The sequence below is a fragment of the Ambystoma mexicanum genome, chromosome 4p (assembly GCF_040938575.1).
Source record: "Ambystoma mexicanum isolate Mex_15411 chromosome 4p, UKY_AmexF1_1, whole genome shotgun sequence".
Lineage (NCBI taxonomy): Eukaryota > Metazoa > Chordata > Amphibia > Caudata > Ambystomatidae > Ambystoma > Ambystoma mexicanum.
In genome coordinates, this window is record NC_090927.1 from 65,726,428 (window position 1) to 65,753,603 (window position 27,176).

The window sequence follows — 27,176 nt, forward strand, 5'->3', positions numbered from 1 at the left end:
AGTACGATTTGGCAGGAGACAAACCCAAGTGCCTAGCTCCTGTGTGACATTCAAGTGGCAAAAAGCAACAACCACAATTGTGTCGCACACTGAACTGACCAATACACAACAGCACAATGCAGAGGACTATTGTGGAAAGCGGTAAGCCACTGTACTCCTGTTAGATAAATAGAATGCAATGTGCAAGTGACAGCCAAAATGTGTTGCACGCGTTCGCCAAATGCTCCGAAGTAGGAGCCCTAAAACTCTTGCAGTTTTGACAACTCATTGGGTTCTGAACGCTTCGTGATTGATAAATAAAGGCGTAAGCAAACATGACATTGCAAAACAGTGAACAGAATCACCCCCTTGCACACAGCAACGGGAAGCGCAATATAAGACAATTGCTGTTGTGAGTGAATAAGGGCAGAGCCCCTTTAAGGAGAAGAGGACAGAGGGCAGTGGGAGGGTGTGGGGTGCGGGAGGAAGGGGAGTGGACAGGAAGAGGACAGGCAGTTGTCAGGAGTAGAAATAAAGTGAAGGTTGGGCATGGCTCTGGTGTGATCATTATTAGCATGCGTATCTCTGAGTGGTAAGGCCGACAAAGGGGGTCAACAACTGGCGACGAAGAGAAACGAGCACCCACGCTGTGCAGCTGATTGCACACGCGGCAGAGGACGGATGCTCAAAGGCGAGTGCCTCCAGGGCGGGACGCTGGTAGGCCCAGAACACAGTGTGCCATCCAGCAAGGAGGGTTGGAAGAACCCAGCAGTACAGGGCCCAGCAGAGCACGCTACAGTGAAGATGCGGCACACGTGGCCCACGTTGTACAGCAGAAGGGCGGATGCGGTTCATCCAGCAGTGCGGCGGGCGGCGTAAAGCCGCGACGTGGAGCCCAGCTGAAGGTCAGGTGCGGACCACCCAGCAGTGAGGAGTGGCACACAGCAGCCCTATGCGGGTAGAGTGCACCACGGAAGGTAGAGCCCAGCGATCGGCGGCCAGCGGGCCAGCAGGTGAGGGTCCACCATACCCAGCAGACCGGAGGAGAGCCCAGCAGAGGGACGAGGTACCAGAGAGTCCGGAGTACCCAGCAGCAGAACAGAGGGTCCGACAGGCCCATTGGACAAGCGACAGACCAGGCGAGCCCTGCAGAAACCAACACCATTCCGCTTGAGTGGGGGAGACAAGAAGAGAATGCCTGGGGAGAGGAGAGCAGCAGCTGTGGGCGCGAACAGGAAGTCGACCTGTCCAGCATCTGCAACAGCCAGGAACTGATGGTGGGGAGGAAATCCAAGGCGGACCGCTAGACCCGAAGACCGCAATACTGGTGAGCAGCCCTGCCTGCCTAACCTGCACGAAGGTGAGTGGCACACACTACGCAGCCCTCCAGCCCAGCAGCGAGGACACCCAAGCACCCTGTGCACAAGGCTTCATACCCAGCTACAACTGGACAGCTGAAAAAAATTAAAAAAATAAAATGGAACATATGTCAATTATAACCATACCACCCCGAATGCACCAACAGGGGGGACACAACAGCAACCGGCATACACGGCCTGACTGCGCCGCTGCGCATTTCTGGCAAGCCAGGCACTTACCCACGTGCGGTGCCACGGCAAGAATCCCCCCCACAGCAGGAGCCCCTACTAGCAGGCGGGCCAACCCAACACCTACTCACCCACCACAACACACGTATGCCAATGGACATGTGGGGAAGGACAGAAACACCCAGCACTTGACATTGCGGCAAACAGCACATCTGCACAGAGGAAAATGGGCTGAGGAAGGCATAAGGAAACACTGCCGACAGCCCCAACCCACAATCCCAAAAAGGGACGATAAAAGTGCAGTGCCGGCACGCGCCGCACCCGGCAACACAGGACCCCAAGGGAGAAGATGCGCAGAACTAGAACAAGCAGCCTGGAAAGACGGCGCCAATGCAGACCACTGCTCTGAGGGCCACGGCCTCACCATACCACAAAAACGCACCCCATCTCCCAAACGACCCTACCAACATGACGGACAATGCACAAAGAGCAGCAGATGCAGGCGCCCGGACCCCTGCAACTGCAACATCAGTATCCTTCGTCCTTGTCCTACAGATAAACAACCCATTCTCCCTCCATCCGTACCATAACCAAGGCCAAAGATGGGAGGAATGGGTCGAAGAATTTGAGGACTTCATGCGGGCACTAGGAGACCGTGACCCACCAAACAAAATGGCCATATTCACCAACCTAGCACGCCAGGAGATCAAAGGGATCATGAAAACAATCCCCACGCAGGAAAGGAACACATACCAACGCCTCCTTGCAACAGTCAATGACAAGCTGATTAGACACACCAACAAGGACTACGAACGCTACGCATTCAATCAACGCATGCAGCTTCCAAACAAGTCCATTGGTGAGTTTGTCATCCGTCTCCAGCAGAAAATAAGCAGCTGCGACTTCAACAACTTAAATGATGAGGAGGCAATACGGCTGAGGATCATTGAAGGGTGCACCTCGTCAACACTCAGAAAACACCTTCTCAAAAACCCCTTATCCCTACAAAAGATACTCGACTTGGCAAGAATGTATGAGCAAGTAGATGCGCAGTCAGTCACCATTGAAAGTAAAAACCAAAGTGACTCCATTACGGCCCTACCGCTAGGACAGCCAGGATACCCTGGGCCTACAAGACCAAGGAGAAGACGAGGACTCAGAAACCTACGACACCAAACCCTGAACGAGACGCAATGCCACAGGTGCGGATTGGAGGTCCCACACAGATGACCATGCCAGGCCATCGGACGGAGATGCCGGCGATGTGGCCAAGAAAATCTCTTTCAGGCGATGTGCAGGGTGACTAGGCTACGAACCCTACATGCCGACCCGCACCACCACCAAGCCTGCCCAGACGTCCTGACCTATCGAGAGAGCCCGACACCCAGTCAACAGACGGAAGGATCCAGGCACCACTGCCGCAAAGAGGGATACCTGATACCACTGGTGGCGTAGACAGCCATCATGGGGACCATCCCACTCAGACCGCGCAGGCATGAACACCAACTCCACTTGGAATTAAGTCCCCAAGGACCTTGCAAGATGCCGAAATGGGGGGGAGGTGCAGAAGCCACAATCAACGCCAGCAACAACCAAATACACCCCCGGGCAAGTCCGAAGCCCATGTATTCCAGTGGGGAACAGCACAGCCGGTACAGCCAAAGGGACAGTCATGCTGCGACCCAACCTAGGAAGACCACAGAATACCCGCCGCCATCCACATGGTACCGAGTCCCGCCATAGGGCACAACCGTCTCAGTCATCGGGCGGCACTACAGCATGCCCTCAACAACATCCATTCTACCTCAGTCAAAAGTCACCCAGATGAAAGTCCACACGCCCCAGCAAGATATGGGGGGGACAAGGAAAGCCAAAGAAAGGACATATGGTGCAGATCCCCTCCTAGCCACAGGGGACAAAGAACTAGTGATAACCACGATAAAGGACCACAGCGAGAAGTTGCCAAAAGCCTCCCTCTTCCACCAATGATACCTGGAGGAATTTGAACCAATGAAACAGGGAACGAGCAAGATGGAAGGAGCAGAGAGCGGAGAGACATATGAAACACTGGAACGAGAAAATGCGGGAGAGTCCCGGGAGCCGCTTAACAGACACCATCGAACCATAAAGATAACCCAACGGCTGATCGAGCAGATGTAACCTGGGAAGTCTCATGTTAAGTGTGGGGGAGGTGTTGTGAGTGAATAAGGGCAGAGCCCCTTTAAGGAGAAGAGGACACAGGACATTGGAAGGGAGCGGGAAGCGGGAGGAAGGGGAGGGGAAAGGAAGAAGACAGTTGTCAGGAGGAGAAATAAAGTGAAGGTTGGGCGAGAGATGGCTCCGGTGTGATCATCATTAGCATGCGTATCTTTGAGTGGTAAGGCGGACAAAGGGGGTCAACAATTGCTTACCCAAAAAGCATGCCAAAATCAAAAAAAGAATGCAGCCGAGCCGCCCAGAGCCGAAACAGGCTCCAACAGGCACTTCTGGGGGCACGCTTTAGAGTGTAGCCGGGTTGGCTTTACTCATTCACCATAATGCCCAGTCACATAACAGTCAAAGGATTTTGTCACTATTCTGAAGAACGGTTATTTTATTGCTCTCTCTGGGTTCAAACTGGTCAAACGTTTCAGACCCTGTACTCCAGGGACTTTGCCGCTGTGCTTTCCTCTTTTACATTTTTTCTGCACATGATTTGTGATTTGGACGAAAAGAGATTTCTCGCTTGAGTAGTCCACGTCCATTGAGCTGGACATTTCGGGGCGGCTAATACAGTGTTACTTTAATTTTCCAGGTATTTAGAAACTGGGACGAACATGTACCATTTTGCTTTTTGCTGTTTACTCCTCACTACAAAAGAGCAGTGCACTGGCATGTCCGGTGTGCCATGGGCAGGTGACCTGAGAGTGCACCTCGAGATGCTGCAGCCATCTTGCTCCCGCCAGGACTAATGATGCCACTGGTACTGGGCACGCTGAAGGGCAGATGGATGAGATGAGCAATGCAATAGGTACAAAGTATCTGGAACTGGCATGGTGTGTTCCTCAAGCTGGTATGTCTTGGAAGTAGATGCATCATCAACACCAGGCATGCCTTCAGAACTCCTGCTGGATCCATCCGAGGGAGAGCCTCTGGAGGAGATCCTGGGACAGGAGAACCCAGAGTGTTTCAAGAGGAGACTGGAACTTAGTATGTGCCTTACCAGACGAGGACCTTGATGCTGGACATAGTGGGCTTCACCATGCTCCTAATATACATTTAAAAAGAGTTTGTCTCAAATAAATAAGGTGCTAGTCATGGTTAGAGCTCAACTATAAACATGGCACACTAATTGCTCAGCTAACCTGAGAATGGACTACAGGTGGGCTTGTCTAGACTCTCATGGGGCCCCCATTGTTTCTCACATGCCCAGCATGCTCGAGTAACTCTGTACTGTGAACGTGGCACCTCTGCTGCAAGGCATCTACGGCTGGCCAAGGCCCCTGGACTGCCAATCGGGAAACATTGCTCACCACCCAGGGCAGGGGGGAAGCCTAGAGAAAAAAAAAGCAGAACAAAACACTGAAGGGTACCTGGAGCACAAGGGCCACCAAGATTGCTACAAGGGACCCGGAGGGCCCAAGAGCACAGGGAAAGGGCAGTATCACCCCATCACCACCACACGCACTGGGTGGTCTGAAGACCCGCGACCCAAGGGGTGCCCCAGCGACAGCACGCCAGCGTCCCCACAAGCGGCCCTGCCAGGGTGCTCGTTCTGCGGGGGAGGGGGAAGGAGAAGGAGGCTAACCCAACATGAATATCCACCACGTTTACCACAAGGCGTCCCTACAACTTGCCTAGCGGCCCCTAGGGGACTACAGGTATGCTTGTGCCGCCGAGGGGGTAAATACAGGGAAGGGGAAGCCACGCAGGGGAAGGGGAGACCCTGCCATGATGGAGGAGGAAGACCAAGCCGCAGGGCAAGCACCTCATCCAGGGCCAGGCTGTCTCTGTCCGTGGCCCAGGGTGAAGGGAACAGAAGCTCTGGCACGGCCTGCAACGCCCCATGTGGCTTTATCGGGTGCCCAGTGCCTGAGTTTTACGTCATGGAAATCCCCGCCACCCTCGGACCATGGTGGGACATGTGGGTGGAAAAGGCTAGAGATGTACTTAGCCACATCCAAGGAGGACGATGACGCAGCCCTAAGAGCGATGCTTTTATTCTACGTGGGCAGCGAGGTGCACCAAATCTTCAAAACTCGGTGACATCGAGACAACTCGTACAGCGCAGCGAAAGAGACCCTGCAGGAATACTTCAGACCACTCATCAACAGGGACTACGAGAGATTTTGCCTGCGGCAGGCTCTCCAAGACACGGCGGAGCTGCTGCACACGTACAGTGCTCGACTACGAAGATAGGCCATGACCTGTCGGCTGGTGGACGAGGAAGACAAGAATAGGGCACATATCATCTAACACTGCTCATCTGCAGCCCTACGCCGCAAGATCCTAAAGGAGCCCGACATTCCACTACACCCGATCCTGGAGCTAGGAAGAACCTAGGAGCTCTCCACATCCAAGGCGGCACAGATGGAAGAGGCGTCGAAAGGAGGATGCTCAGAGCTTGTGCAAGCAGTGTCGGCCAAAGGATTGCCAAGGGCCCGCAGACAGTACAGAAAACAGAGCGTGCAGGGGACGCTAAAGCCTTTGAAATAAAGCCAGAAGGAGTGCGATGCCTGTGGGGGTCCAGCACATCACGAGTAACCATGCCCGGCAGCGGAAGCCACGTGCGGGAGGTGCAGCAAGGACAACCATTACGCCCGAATGTGCAGGGCAGCGTGGCAGTCTGCACAATCATCCCGTCCACCCACAACACTGTCCAGACCACAGTACTGGCAAGTGGCCGGTGTGGACGAAGAGGGGAGTCCAGGCCTGGCAGCCCTGTCAAGGATGGAAGGAGCAGGTGATATAGAGGAGGCGTTCTTCATCTCGGCAATATGCCTGAATGCAAGGCAACAGAGAAGGAAGCCCTGCTGCACAATGGATGTCGATCCTGGTGGACACCGGGGCAATGGTCAACGTGATGCCGGAAGCGGTGTTCAAGAAGCTCTCGCCGGCACCGCCACCACTGCAGCATCAGACCATCAACATCTTCACATGTGGTGGGTCCTCATCCCTGCCACTGGACGGGTTCTTTGTCACACCCGTGCAACACAAGGATGTCACGGTGTAGGCCAAGTTCTACATAACACTGGTGGCAAAAGAGACATTGCTGAGCTTCACAACTGAAGAGGACCTGGGGCTGGTGCACTTCACATTTCAGATATACCGCCATGATATAGACGGCCTGCTGGCACATTTCCTGGGCTTATTCGGGGGAGTGGGCTGCCTAAAAGGACAGGAGGTGCGGCTGCATGTGGACCCAACCATCCAACCAGTGGTGCTCTGCCACCGGCGTGTCCCACTCCACATGCAGCAAAAGGTAGGAAAAGTTGGAAAAGGCTGTCATCATCGAAAAAGTGGAGGGGCCCACACCTTGGGTGTCACCGATTGTCGTGGTGGCCAAGCCCAAGTGTTCAGAAGAGGTGAGGATTTGCGTGGATAAGAGGCTGCCCAATCGGTCGATCAGGAGGGAGAGGCATCCCACGCTAGAAGACATCCTGGCTGACCTACAGGGAGCCCAGCTATTCTCAACACTGGATCTCAAGGCCAGGTACTACCAGGTACCCCTACTCGTGGACTCCAGGGCCATCACAATGTTCTCCTCACATATTGGCCTGTTTCAGTACTGTCGGCTGAGCTTTGGGGTGTGGTCGGTGGGCAAAGTTTTTCATCACACCGTCAGGGGAGTGTTGGCGGGCCTACCTGGCGTCCTCAATGTAAGCAACAACGTGCTGGTGTATTCAGCGTCGCTGAAGGAACTCATAGCCAGGCTCACGGCAGTGCTGGAGAGTCTATCCCTGAACCGGAGGAAGTGCAAATTCATGGAGCCCCGTGTAGAGTTCTTTGGCTTTGTCTTTCATGATGGCGGACTGTCACCCGGCCCCAAGAAGGTAGAAGGCATCAAGGCATCACCCGCACCAACATCACCCTCAGAGGTCCATAGCTACCTCAGCATGGTCAACCTTTGTGGGAGATTTATCACAAATCTTGCCACCCTCACGGAACCCCACTGCATCCTGACGAAGAAGGACTAGGGCTGGAACTGGGGCAGGGCGGAACAAGATGCATTTGACGCCACCAGAGATGCCCTCACAGCTGACACCACAAAGGCATACTTTGACCCTACATTGGAATCGGAGGTAATGGTGGATGCGAGCCCTGTGGGGCTGGGGGCAGTGCTCCTACAGGTGTCCGAAACCGGTGATTGCCTTCACGAGCAAGGCGCTCAGGGACACGCAGTGCAGATATTTGCAGATTGAGCAGGAGGCATTGGTCATCCTGTGGGGGTGCAGGAGCATCCATATATACATTTATGGGCACCCCATCACTGTGGTCACGGATAACAAACCCCAGGTTCACATCCTAGGCGGGACATTGCCCAGGCCCCCAATCAGGCTGAAACGCGGGCTCCTTCAGCTGCGGAAATACTATGTGACGCTGACCTTCAGGGAGGGTGCCGATAACCCTGCAGACTACCTGTCTCATCCCCCGAGAGAGACGGCCAGAGGCGTGGAAACACCTGTAGATGACACCGAGGCCACGGCGGCGATGGTCACACAGGCTGCAGTCCCCAGGAAGATGTCAGTATCCGAGGTTGCAGAAGCAACCTGCCAGGACTCGGGCATGCAAGAGTTGGACGAGCAGCTACGGTCCAGACAGTGGAAAGACTTTTTAAGCATCACTCAAACCCGAACACCCAAGGCACAAGCCTTTCTTCGAGGGCTATGGAACATGAGGAGCGAACTCACGGTGGGACCAGAGTTTATGTTGCTCAGAGGGACGCAACTGGTAATCCCCATATCCCTTCAGAAGTCAGTGATCGAACTCACCCACATGGGCCACCAAGGAGTCACCAAGACGGTGGCGAGACTCTGCGAGAAGGTGTGGTTCCCAGAAATGGAATGAAAAGTGGAAGAGATGGTCACTGCATGTATCTGCTGCTGAGCAGCGAGACCCCCTGCCAAAAGGCCACCCATTGTGTCATCCCCAATCTGTGCTGATGCTCTGTGGAAAGCCCTCAGCATGGACTTTGGGACCGTACTACAGTCCCAGCACTTCCTGGTGTTATTAGATGAGTTTTCAACGTATCCGGTGGTACACTTCGTGGGCTCCACGGCAGCCAGAGCAGTCATACCGAAAGAGACGTTCATGGCCTTTGGGTTCCCGCTGTCAAAAAGGATGGACAACGGGTCCCCCTTGCAGAATGAGGAGCTTGCCACATTCCTGGAAGACTATGGTGTGGAACACCACCAGATTACACTGTGCTGGCCACAAGCCAACGGCAATGTCGAGAGGTTTATGAGGACGCTCAAAAAGCCTTCCACATTGCCCTGGAGAGGGGTCAGGCGCTGGAGCCCGCCCTTACAGAGTTCCTCATGGCCTATCTCACGGCAGCACACTCCACCAGAGCTGTATGCTCCGCTGAAGCACTGTTCCGACGCAAGGTCAGGTCAACGATCCTGAAGCACAAGTTTCGGTCGCAGGGAACGTTAGAACCTGCTCTGGTGAGAAGCTGACAGCAGCAGTCGAACGCCAGAGAGTCAGCTCGCCGTGGTCTGGTGGAACAGCCCCTGGAAATTGTTGATCAGGTGCTGGCCAGGGCCAGGAACCCCACGCACAAGCTGTGCCTCCCTCATGATCCGATTCCCTGGAGGGTGGTGGCTCGTCAAGGAACAATGGTCACAGCAACTTGTGAGGGCTCATCCCTCACCAGAAATTTCAGCTGGTTCCATTGCATCAGGGGCACACCGACAAGAGGAGATTCCGAGAGCGAGGAGGGCCAGCCCACGGTCAGGGACAGCGAGGGAGACCTTCCAACGGTGGGCGACGACTGGAGTGATAACTCCCCTGATGCAGACCGCGCAGGTAGCGCAGTGCCCAGCCCGCCGGGGTATCCCCAGCGTGCTGGCCGACGACTCCCGGAGAGGCTGAGAGACTATGTGATGGAGTAAGCGGTGGGGAATCGCAAGTATAATAAGTGACAATGTTCTGTGATGTTTGCTACTGTTAAAAGTTTCTGTTTTGGGAGAGAGTTGGAGGGGGATGTTACGGTGCACGTGGGCACCGCTGTTAATAAAAGGGGGAAGACACTCTCAGTCACACCAAAGAAACATCTTGCGTCTTTCTTCAATGGTTCGGAACTACCCTGCAGGTGAACTGCAAACAAATGCTGCAGTCCGGAGAATTTTACTCATCATTGTTGCTTTTGTCAACCCAAGAAGTGTGATGGGTATGGCCAGAGGTGGGTCCTGAGCTTACTGTGCCTAAAGGGTTCTACCTTTCTTTGGCTTAAAGGGATTAGTCAAAACCACCTTCTGAGAATTTGCGTAGGTAAATCGACAGGCTTAATACCACTACAGCTGTGCCTGGCAAGTGCCTTTCCCATGCCTACAAAAGCCCAAACTGTTGGCATTGCCAATGCTTGTTTGTGTTGGTTCCTTACCCAATAAGCATACCTCATGACAGTGCCCTTAGCCTGAAGCTCAGCAAAAGGGAACACATGCTCCGAGGAAATACTAGTTTGGGGTTCACAGGGGGACTGTCTGACTAGCACCAGAGTCTGTGTCATCCTTCACACTGGTGCCTGCAAGGGTCATGTACTGGATGCAAGAGACACGCAATGTGTTAATATTAATACCTGGTGTCAGATAGGCCCATACTGTTTGTGTTTCAACCTATATTTTCACAATCTTTTTATCCCTTTTGGACCTCAGGTTATCTCAACGCCTTTCTTGTGCGTGCCTCCTGTCCTTCCTGACTGTGACTACATTTAGAATCAGATCTTTGCGAAGGCCCGTTAGGAAGACCAGAGGTATGCGTATGCGATGCTTCTCTTCTGAAACCCTCTCAGACAGGATTTAGAAATGGGTTTAGCTCTCTGGACTATTGGTGACACTAAAATAGGATGGGTACTGTAGGGTGAAAGGAGGGCATTTTTAGAACTTGAAAAGGCCTTTTTATTCTGTTGATCAAACTGTGCTTTTGGACCAAATTGGATCTGATTGGAGTAGCAAACGGTATTATAAACTGAGTTCAGCTATGTTATAAAGAGACGGCAGCGGCAGCGCCCTGGCCGAAGAAGGGAAGCCTTACTCTTCCTTTTCCACCAATAGAGGGTGAAGTAGGGTTGTGCCCTGGCCCCTCTCCTATTTATAGTATTACTCTCAGACTTTGACCCATATGTTGCGGGAATAAGACTCTTTTCTCTGCAGTTGAAGACTATTCGATATTTTGGATCAGACCCCGGCAAGTCTTCAATGAAGGCTGCAGTGTGCCGAAGAATATTTGTGTGAATATAAGCAGAAATAAACAATTTCCAAAACTAAAATCTTGATATTCAGTAAAAAGGCAAACCCTATATATTTGCTTTATATCGATTGATGATATTAATATAGAAGTGGTTGATGAATACTCCTGTTTAGGCCTGGCATTTATGCAGGAATTGGACTTCTCACACAGGGAAAACAGCTGAGACTAAAGGCCTATTAAAGGTGTATGACAGGTATGGACAAGTGTATGGATATGTGAGGCCAAGCTCGGACAAATGATCCATTTGGGGTCAAGCTCCATGTAACCGATTGGTGGTGGTACTAAATAAATGTTTAAGATACATTGTAGCTCTCCCTCCGAGAACAGAGATTTTCTGTTTAATTGTCCATGTTAACGCAGGGATTTCGGAAGCAGCAGCCAGTGTGCCTTCAGGTATAAGTGGGGCTAGGCAGGTGTCAACCTATGGAAGAATTGGTCAAAGGAAGATGAAAGCACATTTTTTTTTACATCATTGCTTATAGGAGAGAGGGATTTTTGTTCCTCCATTATCTATTGTTGAAAAAGACACGTTTTTAGTGTTTTGCGGACATGGAGGATTGTTGAGGCGTTTCAAACATCTACCAGGATTTAGTTTCAGATGGTCGGGGTGTGGCGGGAGAAGGACTGCTTGTGAGTCTTCTCTTTGCGGGCTAGCCTTAACTCCAACCATTTGATAGTTTTGCTACGCAAGTTGCGAGAGTCTGCAGAGGTGTGGAGTTTAGATTATAGCAAGTATGTTGGTGTTTCCGTGTGAACCTGCTTTGTAGGCGATACATGCAGTTTTGAATATGATCTTGGTGGGGAGAGAGACCGAGCCAGTGAAGCATGTGCAGTGCTGGAGATGGCAAAATGGGGGCAACTGCAGGCAAACTGAACTTGAACTGTTGATGAGACATACGGTCCCGGAGGATAGCTCTGGGGCAATGCCTTTGTCTTGGAAGCAAGACAACGCAGATCAACACAGGTTTGAATCCCGGTCCTGTGCTTAGATGCTGATCTCTGGTAGTAAGCATGTTATGAATGTTTAAATAATGAATTAATAGAGTAAAGATAGGGTTGTACTTTTTGTTTTGCTTGGATGCCTTTAGACTCACATGGGCTAAATACAGCTATGTGAGGTTCCAAGAAGTTCTCCAACGCTAGGACACAAAATGGTAGATGTGACTAATGTGGGGGAAGCACAATACCATCACTTAAATGAAAACTTAGCCTGACAGTCCATTGAAGTTGTGTCGAAAGGACAATTGTTTTGTAGTATTAGTGGCAAAATATGTAAGTAACATTTGACTAAATCACCAATTGCAGCATCTATCGAGACAAGCACATTTTCTCCCTCATCCTAGCCTGGATGTCAAGCATCTACATGAATCCCAGCCCTACAAAGGCCAAATTCATTCTCCTAGGAAAACCCACTAAGCAAGCCCGAGTCATGAATTGGCTGACTGGCATGCAACGTGACATATCCATGCCACAACTCTCACCCAGTGAAACATCTTTCCACTTTGCCATTGCTGTGAAACCTCATTCAAAACACACATCACCCTGAAGACTCAAACCCCATGACATCAGCTCATGCTCGTACACAAAGAAAAACCTTTCATGCCTGCCCGAGTTTCAGAACAGTTGTCCAAGCACTGGTCATCTTCCACTTGGACTGAGGCAGCAATGACTTAAGGAGCTTTGCTACACTGACCAGTCCAAAGGAGCACGATAAGATGAAAGCAATTAAAATGGTAAGAGACGAGGAAGTGCAGAACATTAGTGCTGTATACATAGATTGCCGACTGCCTCAACGAGGGATATCACCAGGATAAAACTGTCAGATTACAGAACATATGTGCTTCTTATTAGACTAAATCTATTACACTTGAAGAAACTAATATAATGGAGCAAACGGGTAATTAACTGCCCATGTGTAATGGGGTGGGACGAAGACATGTGCCATTTTCTTTCTGACTTGCCACTGCTTTTCAGCTCATCGCAAACAATGGCTCAGGCCATTTTTCAGGGTGAATGGAATAAGTATTTCCTTCTCAGCAGTGCAGAACTCTTTCTTCGGCTGTGGCCTCCCTCTGGAATAGCCTCCCGGCCTTTCTGAAACTTGAGCAGAACCATCCCCAGTTCCAGAAGCAACTCAAGACATTTCTCTCTGCTTTTGCCTTCTCTCTTCTTCTCCCTTGCTGATCACCTGCCTGATCCATACACTGGTCACCTGGTCCCCCTCTGAATTCAGGCCCACGTCCTGGCTTCTCAAGCTGCAATCCTGCACTGCCTTGTGGCTCCCCTGCACTTGTGGTCTGTATCTGCACCCCTGCAGTCCCCTCCCTTGCACTTACTCGCCACCCGCTGCATGCACTTATTAGTACTCGCACTTGCCACCCGTTGGCTGCACTCTTGATTTTCTCCTTTGTCCCGCACTTCACCACCCTCTGCCCACCCTCGGCACTATTCCCCTCCCCCGTTGTTGCACGATCTGAATGACACAAGGCCTAGTAAGATTGTTGTTTTGTCCTCTCTTTTGTTTACCCCTCTTTGTCTCATTGCACTTAGAAACACTTGTGTACTGTAACGCTCACCTGATTCCCACGGAGGCGCAGGTCTGGCTTTGAGTGCTGATGCTTCTTCAATGGTGAAGCGCAGGACTCTGAAGATGGACAGGAAGGGCGCTCTATTCTGGCTTCTCCGGCTCGCAGGAATATTCCCCTGTGCGTGAAAAGGGAGTATTACCTACTGACTGAGTTATGCTCAAGCCTCCCACTCTCTTCCAACCCTCCATGATACCCTTCCACGATTCCCCGTGAAGTCTCACCTTAGGGTCAGGAAGGATGAGCTCTCCATCCTGCTTCTGATGCAGGGGCGCGTTGAAACCCAGTTACTTCACTGGATTGAGGATTGATGGAGTTCAGGTAAGCTTGACTATTCAGGTAAGGCTCTGTAAAAGTTCTGTTGCAAGTTCAAAAGTCCAAGCTTAATAATAATGTTCATTGTCTTATTGCAGCAAGCGCTAATGCTTATGTCTTTTTTCCCCTTAGGGGCCGGGGTTCGGAATGCCGGAGATATGGCACCGACCCGAAGTGAAACGTGCAGTTCCAGTTCCAGTAAACGGCAGGTTAGTTCTGGATGAGCGCTCGGGAACTGTCTTTGCATTCGCTCATTCAATGTCTTTGTCTTTTTTCCCCATAGGGGCCGGGGTCCGGAAAATGCTTGGAAGCGGCAAGACCCGAAATGAAATGGGAATGACCCAACAGGTAAGTCTTATTCCCTTCCTTCTCTCACCTCTTATTCTTGTCTTTTTCTCTAGGCTCTGGGAAGTGGCTGTGTATCCGGATGATCGCTGCTGAAGATGGAGGAACCCAGGAAACGTGAGTGAAATGCAGCGCTGCAGCGATCGTAACGAAATGCTTTTAAAAATAATGTCTTCCCTTTCAGGATCGTCGGTGATGTCTCCGTGGTGCAGATTTAGCTGGTAAGGTCTCTTGTCTCCCTTTGCAGGTGACCCAGGATGCTGACAGGCGTGGCTGAAGTCCAGATGCAGGAGCTGACACGGTGAGCGTCCAGCTGCGAGGAGCAGAACAACGCGAAGCGTGAGTTGCTGATCGGGTGTGGTTTAAATAGCTTTGGAAGAAGTCCCAAGTGTGTATCCTTCCTCCGATCAGGTATGTATCCTTCCCCGACCACACCCGGGTGGAAAGTAGTCCCACAGGTAAAGTAGTTCCATTCAGGCCTCAAGAGGGCCTGGATGTGGCAGCATGGTCTGCATCAGTTAAGTGCACATTAAAACACTTGAACACATGTCTAGCTTTATGAGCCTGGCGCCTAAGGCGCCAGGACAGGGGTCCAACATGAGCCTGGCGCCTGAGGCGCCAGGACTGCGTCCAAAGGGCCCCAGCTTGGGCCCGCTGGCACTCCCCTGGGGGAAATGATGCCTGCCTCTGGGGTTGCTGGGTCGGACCTGGCTCCTTGGAGGTAGGCATCATGACAGTACCCCCCTCAAGGCCCCTCCCAAGGTTCTTCCCTCCGGGGGTTTGGGCTTGTTCAGAAATCTCCGGTGAAACCTTTGTACTAATCGAGGTGCGTGGACATGGTTACTAGGCTCCCACGATCTCTCCTGAGGTCCATATCCCTTCCAGTCAACAAGATAGAAGAGTTTCGACTTTACCACCTTGGAGTCTAAAATGTCTTTAACTTCAAATTCTAATTCCCCTTCAATTTGAACTGGATCTGGAGGCTTGGACAATCGGGTTCCTGGTTGTACAGGCTTCAAAAGTGATGCATGAAAAACTGGATGAATACGCATGTTGGACGGTAGATCCAGTTTAAAGGCCACTGGGTTGATTATAGCTTTGATGGGATAAGATCCTATGAATCTGGGATTGAAGGTTCGCGGGCCCTTGTGGGGTAAATGTTTATTTGCTAGCCATACCTGGTCTCCTACTTGGTAAGGAGGAGTTTTACTTCGGTGCAAATCAGCGTTTTCTTTATACTTTTTCTTGGCTTGCTGTAAATGAGTTGCAGCTTCTTTGAAGGCTTGGGTTATTGTGGAATGCAGATGATTTACTGCGGGCATTTCCAGGGTCAGAGGTGGATCTAGGTCAGAGGTCCGAGGATGGTGACCATACAAAGTATAAAAGGGGGTTTGTCCGGTTCCAGAATGCACTGAATTGTTGTATGCATATTCTGCGATCCAAAGGATGTCTTTCCAATTTAATTCGGATTGGTGTAACATGCACCGAAGATATTGCTCGAGAGTCTGATTGGTTCTCTCGGTTTGTCCGTCGGTCTGGGGGTGGTGGCTGGTGGATAACCGCACATCTATTTGTGCTAGTTGGCAACACTTCTTCCAAAAATGTGAGATAAATTGACTTCCACGATCCGAGACTAATATGGAAGGGAAACCATGTATGCGAACTATATTCTCCAGGAATTCCTTGGCCAAGGTGGAAGCTGAAGGCAAACCCTTTAAAGGGATAAAGTGGGCCATTTTGGAGAATAGGTCCACAATTACAAGGATTGTGTTGTAACCAGCACAAGGAGGCAGATCTGTTATAAAGTCCATTGACAGGGTGTGCCATGGTGTCGGTGGAATATCCAAGGGTTGAAGTAGGCCGGCTGGCCTTTTCTTTTGAGGCTTGTTTTGGGCGCAAATTCCACAAGACAGTACAAAAGACTTTATGTCTTTTCTCCAAGAAGGCCACCAGAAGTGGCGTTTGATTTTTTCCTCCGTTTTAGCGATACCAGGGTGTCCTTCCATTAAAGATTCATGATGATGGGCAATAACAAGTTCTTGCAATTCTTTACTTGGCAGAAACAACCGCTCCTGTGAGTAGGGTAAGTCATCCTTAACGGTGTAATGAGGACCCTTTTGACTCCATTCCAGTAAGGTTGAAGAGTCTAGAAGTTGTTTTACTTGCGTTTGGATATCCCCAATAGTTTGCAATGAAGTTAAGCCTAAGATTCTTTGCTCAGGTATGATGGGCACAGGTTCTAAGCTCGAATTAGGTTCTTCCATGCCAATCCGAGATAAGGCGTCCCTTTTCCATTCTTGCAGCCAGGGCGATAGGTAATAACAAAATCAAATTCCGCAAAGAATAGAGCCCATCGGAGTTGTCGTGAAGATTGAGCTTTGGCCGTCTTTAAATACTGTAAGTTTCTGTGGTCCGTAATTACGGTGATGGTGTGTCTTGCCCCAAGAAGGTAGTGACGCCAAGCCTTGAAAGCAGATTTGATGGCCAGTAACTCTTTATCGGTAATTGCGTAGTTGATTTCAGGAGGAGAACATTTTCTGGACCAAAAGGCCACTGGGTGTAGTTGGTTAGTTTTTGGGTCTCTTTGCGACAGGACAGCTCCCATGGCCGAACTGGATGCATCGGTTTCCACTATGTACGGGAGATCTGGGTGCGGGTGCTTCAATACAGGTGCAGAGGTGAATTTGGTTTTCAGGTCCTGGAAGGCTTGTTCGGTCTCAAGAGTCCATTCGAAGCGTTTGTTTTTCTTTAGGAGAGCGGTGATGGGTTGGACTGTTCGGGAAAATTCCGGGATGAATCTTCGATAGAAATTGGCAAAGCCGAGCATGCTCTGAACTCCCTTCACCGAGCTTGGAGATGGCCATTTGAGGATGGCGTCCACCTTTCGCGAGTCCATTCGGACTCCTTGAGGTGTCAGGATGAATCCGAGAAACTCAACTTCTGTGGTATGAAAAACGCATTTTTCGAATTTTGCAAATAGTCTGTGCTGGCGCAGTTTCTCAAGAACTGCCCTAACATGTTTTCTGTGATCAGATTCTGAAGAAGAGTACACCAGGATGTCGTCAATGTAAACAATGACACAGACATCGATAAGTTCCCGAAGAACATCATTCATAAAGTACTGAAAGGCGGCAGGTGCATTGCACAAACCGAAGGGCATCACCTGATATTCGAAGAGCCCAAACTTGGTGCGGAATGCAGTTTTCCATTCGTCACCTTCTTTTATGCGCACCAGGTGATAAGCTCCTCAGAGATCTAACTTGGTGTACACACAAGCGTCTTTCACCTGGTCGATAAGCTCAGGGATCAAAGGCAGAGGATTATTTGATTTAGGGCGCGATAGTCTATACACGTTCTAAGGTCGCCTTCTTTTTTCGGCACGAAGAACAGAGCTGAAGAGACAGGAGACTTGGACGGGCGAATAAAACCATTGGCTAGGTACTGATCTAAATACTGACGCAAATGCAGGTTCTCAGGTTCCGTAAGAGCATAAATCCTACTACAAGGTAGTTGAGCATTGGGTACCAGATCGATTTGGCAATCATAAGACCGATGGGGAGGTAACGTGTTAGCCTGTTCTTTCTAAAAAACGTCTTGGAATTCTTGGTATTCTGACGGTAGCTGTACAGGGGTGAAAGTTGCTGAGGCTAGACCCATAGCTGGATTTCTTGGATAACAAGTTGGTTCACAATCAGGAAAACTTATCTTCTTTGCTCGCCAGTCAATTCTGGGATTATGTGTTTCTAACCAAGGAATTCCAAGAATTACTCGAAATTGTGGGGCCTTGATCACATCAAACACGATTGCTTCCCGATGTCCATCCTGACCCACCAGTGTCACTTCAACAGTGGAATGCGTTACAGGCCCTGAGGCTATTTCGGTTCCATCTACTGTAGTAATGACATCTTCGGTTACTTTCGGGCGGAGAGGAAGCTTAATCCTGGAAGCCAATTCACAGTCTATGTCATTTCCAATAGCTCCACTGTCGATGTATGCTTTTATAGCATGCAACTGCTGAGGCTGTTTTGGGTCCACGAGCACCATTGGCATGACAAAATGCGAGGTCAAAGAGTTAGTTTTCAAGCTCGGCAAGCGGACCCCTACGCTTGCCGGGCTAGGTCGTTTCCCGAATCAGGTGTCACTAATTCGTTATCAGTAGCTCCAACCACCTTCTTAAGTGGTTTAACTGGACAATTTCGAAGAAAGTGACCGGAAGTCCCGCAATACAGACAAAGTTGCATTTGCCGCCTTCTCTCTCGTTCTTTCTGCGTTAATGGTCCTTTAACACCACCGATTTGCATAGGTTCAGATACGTCGGTACTCTTGGAGTTAGCATGGGTTTTGACCGGTGCTCGGTTTTCATACTTGAACCGATCTGCTTTTCTATTTTGAAGTCTGTGATCAAGTTGAACCACCAAGTCAATGTAGTCTGCGCAGACCTGGGGTGGGTTTACTATCTGAGCTAGAACATCCTTAAGCTCTCCGCGCAGGCCTCGATGAAACAATGTGATCCTTTTGCTTTCCGGCCATCCAGTTTCCATAACCAGTCTGTTAAAGGTGGCTATGTGGGACAGAAGATCCTGATTACCTTGTCGTAAGGATAGCAGTTCGTTATCAAGGGCCTGTCCTTGAGAGTGTCGAGCGAACAATCTTTCCATGCTGGCCTGGAAGCCCTGAAAATTCTGGAGAATGGGATCATCCTGATTTACCAATGGAATAGACCAATCGGCAGCACTGCCACTGAGGTAAGATAGTATAAAGGCTACCTTGGTCTGGTCGTTAGGGAGGGCTCCGGGTCTGCATAGAAAGTGTAAACGACATTGGTTCATAAAGATGGCATATTTCTTGGGATCCCCCGCAAAACGTTCAGGCGGGGCCAAAGGCATGTGTCCAGGTAGATTAATTTGTACCGGGTTACTCAAACCCATTGACGTGGAAATGTCTCCGGAATTAGGTAAAGGAGTGTGCCCTGCCTGGGCCTGTAATAACCTTTTGGCTAGGTCATCTGTTCTTTCCTTGGATAAGATCAGTTCTCTTTTGAGAGCGTTAGTCTCCTGGCGGGCTGAGTGCACCTCTGCCCGTAATTCCCCCAAAAGCTGGGCCAGCTGGTCAGTCTCGGAAGTCTCCATAGCGCCCGGGTGGGAAATTGTGGGTAGGCTTTGCGTTCTGTAACGCTCACCTGATTCCCACGGAGGCGCAGGTCTGGCTTCGAGTGCTGATGCTTCTTCAATGGTGAAGCGCAGGACTCTGAAGATGGACAGGAAGGGCGCTCTACTCTGGCTTCTCTAGCTCGCAGGAATATTCCCCTGTGCATGAAAAGGGAGTATTACCTACTGACTGAGTTATGCTCAAGCCTCCCACTCTCTTCCAACCCTCCACGATACCCTTTCACGATTCCCCGTGAAGTCTCACCTTAGGGTCAGGAAGGATGAGCTCTCCATCCTGCTTCAGATGCAGGGGCGCGTTGAAACCCAGTTACTTCACTGGATTGAGGATTGATGGGAGTTCAGGTAAGCTTGACTATTCAGGTAAGGCTCTGTAAAAGTTCTGTTGCAAGTTCAAAAGTCCAAGCTTAATAATAATGTTCATTGTCTTTTTGCAGCAAGCGCTAATGCTTATGTCTTTTTTCCCCTTAGGGGCCGGGGTTCGGAATGCCGGAGATATGGCACCGACCCGAAGTGAAACGTGCAGTTCCAGTTCCAGTAAATGGCAGGTTAGTTCTGGATGAGCGCTCGGGAACTGTCTTTGCATTCGCTCATTCAATGTCTTTGTCCTTTTTCCCCATAGGGGCCGGGGTCCGGAAAATGCCTGGAAGCGGCAAGACCCGAAATGAAATGGGAATGACCCAACAGGTAAGTCTTATTCTCTTCCTTCCCTCACCTCTTATTCTTGTCTTTTTCTCTAGGCTCTGGGAAGTGGCTGTGTATCCGGATGATCGCTGCTGAAGATGGAGGAACCCAGGAAAGGTGAGTGAAATGCAGCGCTGCAGCGATCGTAACGAAATGCTTTTAAAAATAATGCCTTCCCTTTCAGGATCGTCGGTGATGTCTCCGTGGTGCAGATTTAGCTGGTAAGGTCTCTTGTCTCCCTTTGCAGGTGACCCAGGATGCTGACAGGCGTGGCTGAAGTCCAGATGCAGGAGCTGACACGGTGAGCGTCCAGCTGCGAGGAGCAGAACAACGCGAAGCGTGAGTTGCTGATCGGGTGTGGTTTAAATAGCTTTGGAAGAAGTCCCAAGTGTGTATCCTTCCTCCGATCAGGTATGTATCCTTCCCTGACCACACCCGGGTGGAAAGTAGTCCCACAGGTAAAGTAGTTCCATTCAGGCCCTCCAAGAGGGCCTGGATGTGGCAGCATGGTCTGCATCAGGTAAGTGCACATTAAAACACTTGAACACATGTCTAGCTTTATGAGCCTGGCGCCTAAGGCGCCAGGACAGAGGTCCAACATGAGTCTGGCACCTAAGGCGCCAGGACTGCATCCAAAGGGCCCCAGCTTGGGCCCGCTGGCACTCCCCTGGGGGAAATGATGCCTGCCTCTGGGGTTGCTGGGTCGGACCTGGCTCCTTGGAGGTAGGCATCATGACATGTACATGCGTGTCATAAATGCCATATCATATTTAATATTGAATTGTGAAGGACTGGAATTCATAAATAGCCTGGGGGAGTTTGTTAAAGGAGCTTTCTTTTTAAGGTTAATTATATGTATTTCTGATGGTTTTATGTAATATAGATACGACTGTTTTATACAACTGCATTCTGTTGTTTATATGTACATGGAGATATCCAAATAAAATACAAAAGCAAATGTGAGCAAATGGGAGGCCCCCTCTGAAGGCATTTGCTTTCTAGGATGGCTGTGTATACAGTGTTGGATTTCCTGCCAGCCCGTGGCCAGAATCCACTCTTGCCCTGCTGACTATTTTCATGAGGGCTCCCAGAACGCATCTCTGCCGCTCAGCTGTCTTCTCTTGAGGTGGGCATGTGGTCTAGAAGTTGGCCATTAAGGGGATGCAAACAGGGGAGGTATTAGGGCGAGGCTCACAATTACGTGGAGGGAATGTTCTTTACAGGCCAGTGACGCACAGGAAGTCTCACCTGTGGAATAACCAGCCTTGGGTTTGCAGGCAATAGTTTCTCTGGTGGAGTTCTTGCTCCACAACTACCTACGCTTCCTTTGCTCACTAGGCACTGACGTACAAACAACAAGCTTGCGACAAGGGGTGGGCCCCATTTTTCAAAGCCTGCATGGGCCTTTCTGCAGTCTTCAATCACCAGCGGGGAGGCTGTTAAAATGGATTTCTGAACTCTGACCTGGAGGGGCAGAGGTTCAGAAGGCCAGCCTAGTTTCTTGGAACAGGGTAACCTCTGGACAAGCCAGACCAATCAGGGTAGCAATGGCGGCGGTCAAGACTAGGTCTCAAGAGGGGTGAGGGTGACTGAAAGCCCGCAATGAGCACACAAAGCAAGGACGCTTACAAATTACTCCAGACAGGTGTTTTATTAAAAGTATAGACACATTTATTACAAGGCCTTTGTAACATCGACCATAGTAAAGAATTACGGTAAAACTCCAATGAACCAACACCTCACAAGCAATACAATATATATACAAGACCAAGGGGTCTAAAGAGTTAGAAGCACGAAATATGCATACCCCCTAGATGGGGAGGAAAACAGGCAGTACAAGTAATCGTTAGACCCAGTTCAACATCAGAGTCCACCTAACTAGAAGGAAGTCCGAGCCCTACGAAGAGTGGAGCCTTGTGCTCAAAAGTACCTGCACACGCGGGTGCCAACGGGTAAAGGAGAGGCTCTTCAGGGAAATCAGGCAGTTCAGAGAGGTGAACAAAACGATGAAGAACAGTTCCCCGCGGCCTCCACTTGTGGGCAGAAGCAGGGCGCGAGTGCGGAAAAGGGTTGCTGTTTCCGACAGCGATGGAAAGCCACAGGCTCCTGCAGGAGGGCGACCAGTTAGGGTGTTGACTACTCACTGGTCCCCGATGCAGGCAGACCCAGGCTTCTCCGGTTCCGTTTCGGTACTGGCAGGTTCAGGTGCGATCACCCGGATGTCTCAACGCCGTGTAGACTCGCAACAGCAGGAGTCAGGGTCGAGGGTGTCCCAAATGCAGCGAACACGCACAGGTTTGTTACCACAGCAGTGCAACTCGGCAACTGCAGGTATTCTGGTCCCAAAGCACACGTCTCACTTCAGACCTGGGAATGCCAAGTGTACAAATCGTGTGAGGGTGCCGAGGACACGGGATTAGCAGTAAGCCAGACGGCGGTGACAGAGCAAGGTTCCTGTGTAGGCTGGTCAGTCCACTGGATGGCCCAGGGATGCTTCCGAAGGCTTACGTACAGGATTTGGTGAAGATGCTGAGAATAGTTGTTCCCACTATTTTTTTATTTTTTATTATTTGCTTATATCAATTCAATGATTTTGCAAAGACGAAGAGCAATTGTGTCAGTGTTTCTTTTCTTCTTTTTTCCAAGCTTGAGGCAGCTTTAAGATTGAAGTTTTCCATCTTGCATTCTGAGTTTTGGATTCAGGTTTCCAATTCAGTTAGACCTTTGAATGGTCGTTGCCTGGTTACTCATTAGATTCGAGGGAGCAAGCCTCTAGGGCATTCCTTAATATTTTGGCAGTTGCTAATGCGCAAGTTGTCCTAGATCCGCACATAAATTGATTCCACCAAACTTCTTCTTCGTACAGGGAATTGGGATCGATCAACCGTCTCAGGTACGCTCTTCTCCATTTTATCGTTTTGGGACAATGTAACAGGAGGTGCTTTATTGTTTCAGGTTCATGTTCCGTTTTGCATAGGCGACAGAGATTTGTTTGTGATTGTCCTCTGATGGCCCTTACTTCGTTGGTCGGAAGTAGGTTTAGGCGAGATCGCAGGAAGGTAGATCTTAAAACCTTGTCCGGGAATCTTTTTAGGACTTCATTTAGAGAATGTAGTCCCACTATTCTAAAGGGTCGGTGTGCCAGTACAGGCCTTCTCGTTCGATCAGAGGTAGAGGGGTTTCACAGGACGACAGCAGTGCAGGGTGCCAAACCTTCAGCAGGTCACCAGCGATTCCTCGACTCAGCTTCTTAGTTGCAGGATACTTGGCTCCTTATCCTTCGTTCGTGAGGACTCAGGAGATCAACATGGTAGTGGTGTTTTCAGCCTCCTCTTATCCACAGTTCCCTTTGCGCCAAAACGGAGAGGACCCAATGGGAGATCTGCTCACAAAACACTCACACCATACGTGGACCTATCACGGACCACGGTGGTCCCAGGTATTCAGGACACTCTAGACTCTCTGGCACCCATGATGTGTATTGGGAACAGACATCCCAGCCCACATCCTGGAGGCACACACAAGGCATGCAGAAGCCCACAAAAGCGTTGTGTTTCGTGGGAAAGTGCATGACCAAATAAGGACTGCCCCGGGTCGGCTCGACCTGGGGGAAGGTGAAGGGGCAAGACGGTCAGCGGACAGGACAAAGAACCTCATGGCATGGCCATTTTGGAGGCCAGGCCACCCATTTGGGCCAAACGCGGGAAGCGCGGTTAACATGGCAAAAAGGGGTTCAAAACACAAAGAAACGATAGCTGCCACCAGTCCCGTCCGTGACACACTTGCACATTTCATGATAAGTCCAGCGAGAGTTTCTAGGGCCTTGGGAATGACTGGAGACCCAAGAGCACGGTAATGTAAGTTACGGTGCACTCTTGTTTCATGTTGCTCAAAAGCTGCAACATGAGGAAAGGACCAAGGGAAACTAAGTCTCCCGGTACTGACTGTCTTAAGGGAATGTCAGTTTCCCCGTAAGAATGGAGCAAAAGCCCAGAGGAGTGCGGCGGAAGGCTGCGCTTCTCCGGCAAAGTCTAGATCAGGGTGTCAAACAACAGCAAAAAGTTTGGCGGTTGCCACATGGAAGGCAAATTACCTACAATTATGAAATCTTTCCTAACAGAGGCTTTGGCAGAAATAAAAAAACGAAATACTAGGGCATTCATGTAATGCTGATAAACCCTATCACAGTCCACTCAGACATGGCGGTGCAGGTCAGTGCAGATCAATCATGCGGCAATCAAACACAGTGGTGCATGTCAATCATACACCAATCAGGTACGGTGTGCAGGCCGATCATGGTCCAATCAGACATGGTGGTGCAGGTCAATCATGCTCCAATCAGGTACAGCGTGCAGGCCGATCATGGTACAATCAGACATGGTGGTGCAGGTCAATCATGCTCCAATCAGACATGGTGGTGCAGGTCAATCATGTTCCAGTCAGACATGGCGGTGCAGGTTGTTCATGCTCCTATCGGACATGGTGGTGCAGGGCATTCGTGGTGCAATCAGAAATGGCGGTGCAGGTTGATCACATGGTGGTGTGGGTCAGTCCAGGCCAATCCTGCTGCAATCAGCCACAGTGGTTCAGGTAAATCATGGTCCAAACAGACACAGTGGTTCAGGTCAATCATGCTCCAATCAGACCTGGTAGTTCAGGTCAATCATGCGCCAATCGGACACAGTGGTTCAGGTCAATCATGCTCCAATCAGACACAGTGGTTCAGGTCAATCATGTTCCAATCAGACATGGTGGTTCAGGTCAATCATGCTCCAATCAGACACGGTGGTGCAGGTCAATCATGCTCCAATCAGACCTGGTAGTTCAGGTCAATCATGCGCCAATCGGACACAGTGGTTCAGGTCAATCATGCTCTAATCAGACACAGTGGTTCAGGTCAATCATGTTCCAATCAGACCTGGTGGTTCAGGTCAATCATGCTCCAATCAGACACAGTGGTTCAGATCAATCAAGGTCCAATCAGACATGGTGGTTCAGGTCAATCATGCTCCAATCAGACCTGGTGGTTCAGGTCAATCATGCTCCAATCAGACACAGTGGTTCAGATCAATCAAGGTCCAATCAGACATGGTGGTTCAGGTCAATCATGCTCCAATCAGACACGGTGGTGCAGGTCAATCATGCTCCAATCAGACACGGTGGTTCAGGTCAATCATGCTCCAATCAGACACGGTGGTGCAGGTCAATCATGATCCAATTAGACCTGGTAGTTCAGGTCAACCATGCTCCCATCAGACACAGTGGTTATTGACTGCATTCCAAGCATACTAATTGGCTGAGAGGTCAATAATGACATAATCGGTGCTTTCATTGGATCCGTAATAATCAGTCAAGACGCCTCGCCAGAGAACTGTCTGGGAAGCAGGAGGCTTATGAAAAAGAAATTATGAGAATTATGCTAGTTACAAAATGATAACAACATTAGCAAGCTCTCCATGATGAATAAATTGGATAGGGCTTTTTCCCAAGTTGCTTCTTGTAACCTTATTTGAAGAAACATCCATCCCGACACCATTGTTCTGTATTCATGTGTTTTCTTTTCAATTTGACTAATCCACTTGAAATCACAGGTCCTTTTTATGGCCGGTGGAGAGACCTTCAGACGTGTAGGCTAATCATGATATTGATACCTTGAAGCACCTATGTATCGAATGTGATTCCACGCTGTTGTAACTGTTAGATTTTAAATGTTTTGTTTATAACCCACAGACGTTATCCTCCAAGATGTTCTGCCATAGCACGATTATGGTCCGAGAATCCCTTTGAATACTTGCAGTGACAGAATTCTCTAAGAGATTAACAAACTGCATGACGAAATTTGTTTTGTTCTGTATTTTATTTATCAACCTGATTTCTAATTTTATCACTGTATTTTATGTTTGAATATTTGTGTAAGGTTAGATTCAAAAAGTAATGCACAGTACCTTAATAAATGAATAAGGGTACACATAATTTTGCAGCAGATTGTAACAGTTTATACAATTTCAGGAAATTTGTTGTGCTAATCTCATTTACTGACTTATTATCTTATTCTCTGTTTCCAGTTATTGAACCAAAGCCTGATCCCGAAGGTCCTGCAGTCCCTGTCCCATAACTTCAGATCCGCATCACTGACACTGCAGGCACTTCAGCACTTCTTTGGACAGCATCAGGAGGTGCTGCCACAGGAGGACGGGACAGCCTCCTTGGGATGAGGGTGGCAGCTAGTTTTACAGACACTTCTATGAATTGTGCTTTCTATGAATGAAATAGTGTATGAACATCTAGGAAAATAGTGTTGAGCGCGTAGTAACACAGGAGACAGTGAACATTATAGCACCATTGGATGACTGCTTAGGAAGGGAGATTGTCTACTCCATCCATAGCGTATATTTTGCAGTCACTCCAATGCTGTTTATTGACACATTTGTCCCCTTTTATCATCTTAGGAAAACTGTCTCCCTGCCCCCTTAAAAGTTTGAATATTTCCATGACCCATACTTAAAAGGCATTTCACATTTGGTCAATAGAGCCAATAACCCTGTGTTATCTGAATGGATGCGCTAGACGTGTCCTCACTTTCCGCTGTCTCCAGTACTGAGAACTCTTACTGCCTAAGGTGGGTGTTCCAGAACCTGCTGCTTGTAGTTTTGTAATTCATGCGATATATAGAATGAAACATCATCATGAATTGTAATGCTGCAGTAAGTAATAAAATATACCTTTTCTGAAAATCAACAATCATTTGTTGTTTTGATCATTCTTTTTCCCACCAGGGCCTTTGCCTTCTTCACAGACTGTAGTCCCACCAGGCGTTCTCTATGCAGCTTCCAACATAGTCATACTTTACAGCACACAGTGCATCACATGCACCCAACACTGTACCCTTTTTCCGACCCCTTTAGATTAGAGTCATACATTGACTTGAGAAATATGTATTAGGTATTTCAAATACAGAGATCTTTTCAAGCATTCCATGTTTTTCTTTTCCAAATGAGCATGATTCTCGTACTACGTCACCATGCTGCAAGTGGAATATTATACAATGTTAGCAGTTAAATGATCTTTAAGAAGAATCACAGATGTGGATTTTAATCATTCTATAC

The 27,176-nt window shown here is 49.6% G+C and overlaps 1 protein-coding gene across 4 annotated transcripts in view; it reads left to right on the forward strand.

The window, feature by feature from the left end:
- The window catches only part of LOC138452995 (antileukoproteinase-like), a 347,841-nt gene extending 321,030 nt beyond the window's left edge, over nt 1–26,811 (forward strand). For all 4 annotated transcript variants that reach the window (XM_069605398.1, XM_069605400.1, XM_069605399.1 and 1 more), the window contains one exon: nt 26,136–26,811. In XM_069605398.1, the coding sequence (XP_069461499.1) occupies nt 26,136–26,185 (50 nt within the window). In that variant the 3' untranslated portion in view covers nt 26,186–26,811. The remainder of the gene's footprint in view (nt 1–26,135) is intronic.
- Nucleotides 26,812–27,176: the final 365 nt, after the last annotated feature.